The 1,782-nt window shown below is 34.4% G+C and overlaps 1 protein-coding gene across 1 annotated transcript in view; it reads right to left on the reverse strand.

Annotated features, from left to right (window-relative positions):
• Positions 1–254: 254 nt before the first annotated feature.
• LOC106869988 (acetylcholine receptor subunit beta-type unc-29) overlaps positions 255–1,782 on the reverse strand; it is a 23,043-nt gene continuing 21,515 nt past the window's right edge. The window contains exon 3 of the mRNA XM_014915935.2: positions 255–312. Within this exon, the coding sequence (XP_014771421.2) occupies positions 255–312 (58 nt within the window). The remainder of the gene's footprint in view (positions 313–1,782) is intronic.

Raw genomic sequence — 1,782 nt, forward strand, 5'->3', positions numbered from 1 at the left:
ATTATTATTATTATTATTATTATTATTATTGTTATTATTATTATCATTATTATTATTATTATTATTATTATTATCATTATTATTATTATTATTATTATTATTATTATTATTATTATTATTATTATTATTATTATTATTATTAATGCAAACGAAAGGCATTGTTTTGAAGGTCAGATGTTATACAATTTTGTCGTTTTGAAGAAATTGATTTTAGCTTCATTTTTTATCATGTTGTTATTATGCCAACCAACATCCTAAAAGTCTGTTCGTCGTAGAGAAGTTTTACTCTCAATTCGGTTAAATTTTTCCAAACTTTTTAATAGAGAATATAAATATGTTTATAAAAAAAACTAATATTACTTCACAAATGCAATAGACATTTAAATTATCTAACATGCAACACAATAACCATTTTCCACTGCTACCTGTAAACAGAATAAATGAACATCAATTTGAAGATCAAGAACAACAGCACCAACAAAAACCACACATTTGAAACATTAGTGAAAGCAATATCAACACTATCCTCACTAACCCCTACTAATGCGGATCGAAACAATACCAACAACATTCAGAATGAAAACAACGGCTACAAAGATGTGTATGTAAAGAAGAAAAGTCTAAATTAACGACTAAACACACCTACAATTTCCACCTCCGCTGCCAGTACCACCATCTTATTTCTTTATTGCCCACAAACGTAGAGGGGACAAACAAGGACAGATAAAGGTATTAAGTCGATTACATCGACTCTAGCGTGTAACTGGTACTTAATTTATCAACCCCGAAAGGTTGAAAGGCAAAGTCGACTCGGCGGAATTTGAACTCAGAACGTAACGGCAGGCGAAATACCACTAAGCATTTCGCCCGGCGTGCTAACGTTTCCGCCAGCTTGCCACCTTCTTAAACCACCATCTTAAACACCAACAATCCTACCATGAATGGGTTCTCTGATGCCGTGCACCAGGTAGAAATATTACAATCGCTAGGTCAAGGTTTTTTATAAAAATACTAATACGTATGATTACTTGGTTTGGACAAAACTTTATATATACCAAAATCCATCTGATCAGAAGCGAACCTATGGAACTTATAATTTTAAAGCTTGGACTAAAACGTCGGAAAATAGAATTAAGGGAGAAGGTAGTAGCAGATCACTAACGAAAGTAATCGCAATGGACTTTGGCGCGGCAAAACTAGCCATCGACAAATTCTCCAACGTGAAGCACGAAAGTTAACCCATGGATCAACATGGCAGAGTAACAACATGTAAACAAATCCACAATCGGTATTTTGCAGTTCACATTGAGTTTAGTTTATTTAATACCAAGGAGAATGGTGCTTTTTTCAGCTGTACTTACCAAAAAGTGTACTGTACGAGACGTGTGTCAGAAAGCTAGATGGATTTTAGTGTCTACCTCAACTGCCTGCTTTATCTGTCGAAAAGAAAGGCGGAGTATTGTGAAAAACGAAGAAAAGCCGAAGAAATAATGAAAGCGACTGTTGACCTGACGACGGGCAACTTGCCTAGTCTGACTGATTTATGCAACAGGCTTTAATTTTCTATGCCTTGCTGAAAGTTTGGCATTTCGTCCATCTTAACGTTCTGAGTTCCAACTGAGCCGAGGTCGACTTGACCAGTCATCTTGAAGTGTCGATAAAATAAATTTGTGCTGAACACTGGGATCGATGTAATCGACTTACTCCGCTCTCCGAAATTTCTGGTCTTATACCTAACTTCGAAACCAATATATATATATAAATATATATATATATATATAT

Source organism: Octopus bimaculoides, chromosome 15, assembly GCF_001194135.2.
Source record: "Octopus bimaculoides isolate UCB-OBI-ISO-001 chromosome 15, ASM119413v2, whole genome shotgun sequence".
Classification (NCBI taxonomy): Eukaryota; Metazoa; Mollusca; class Cephalopoda; order Octopoda; family Octopodidae; genus Octopus; species Octopus bimaculoides.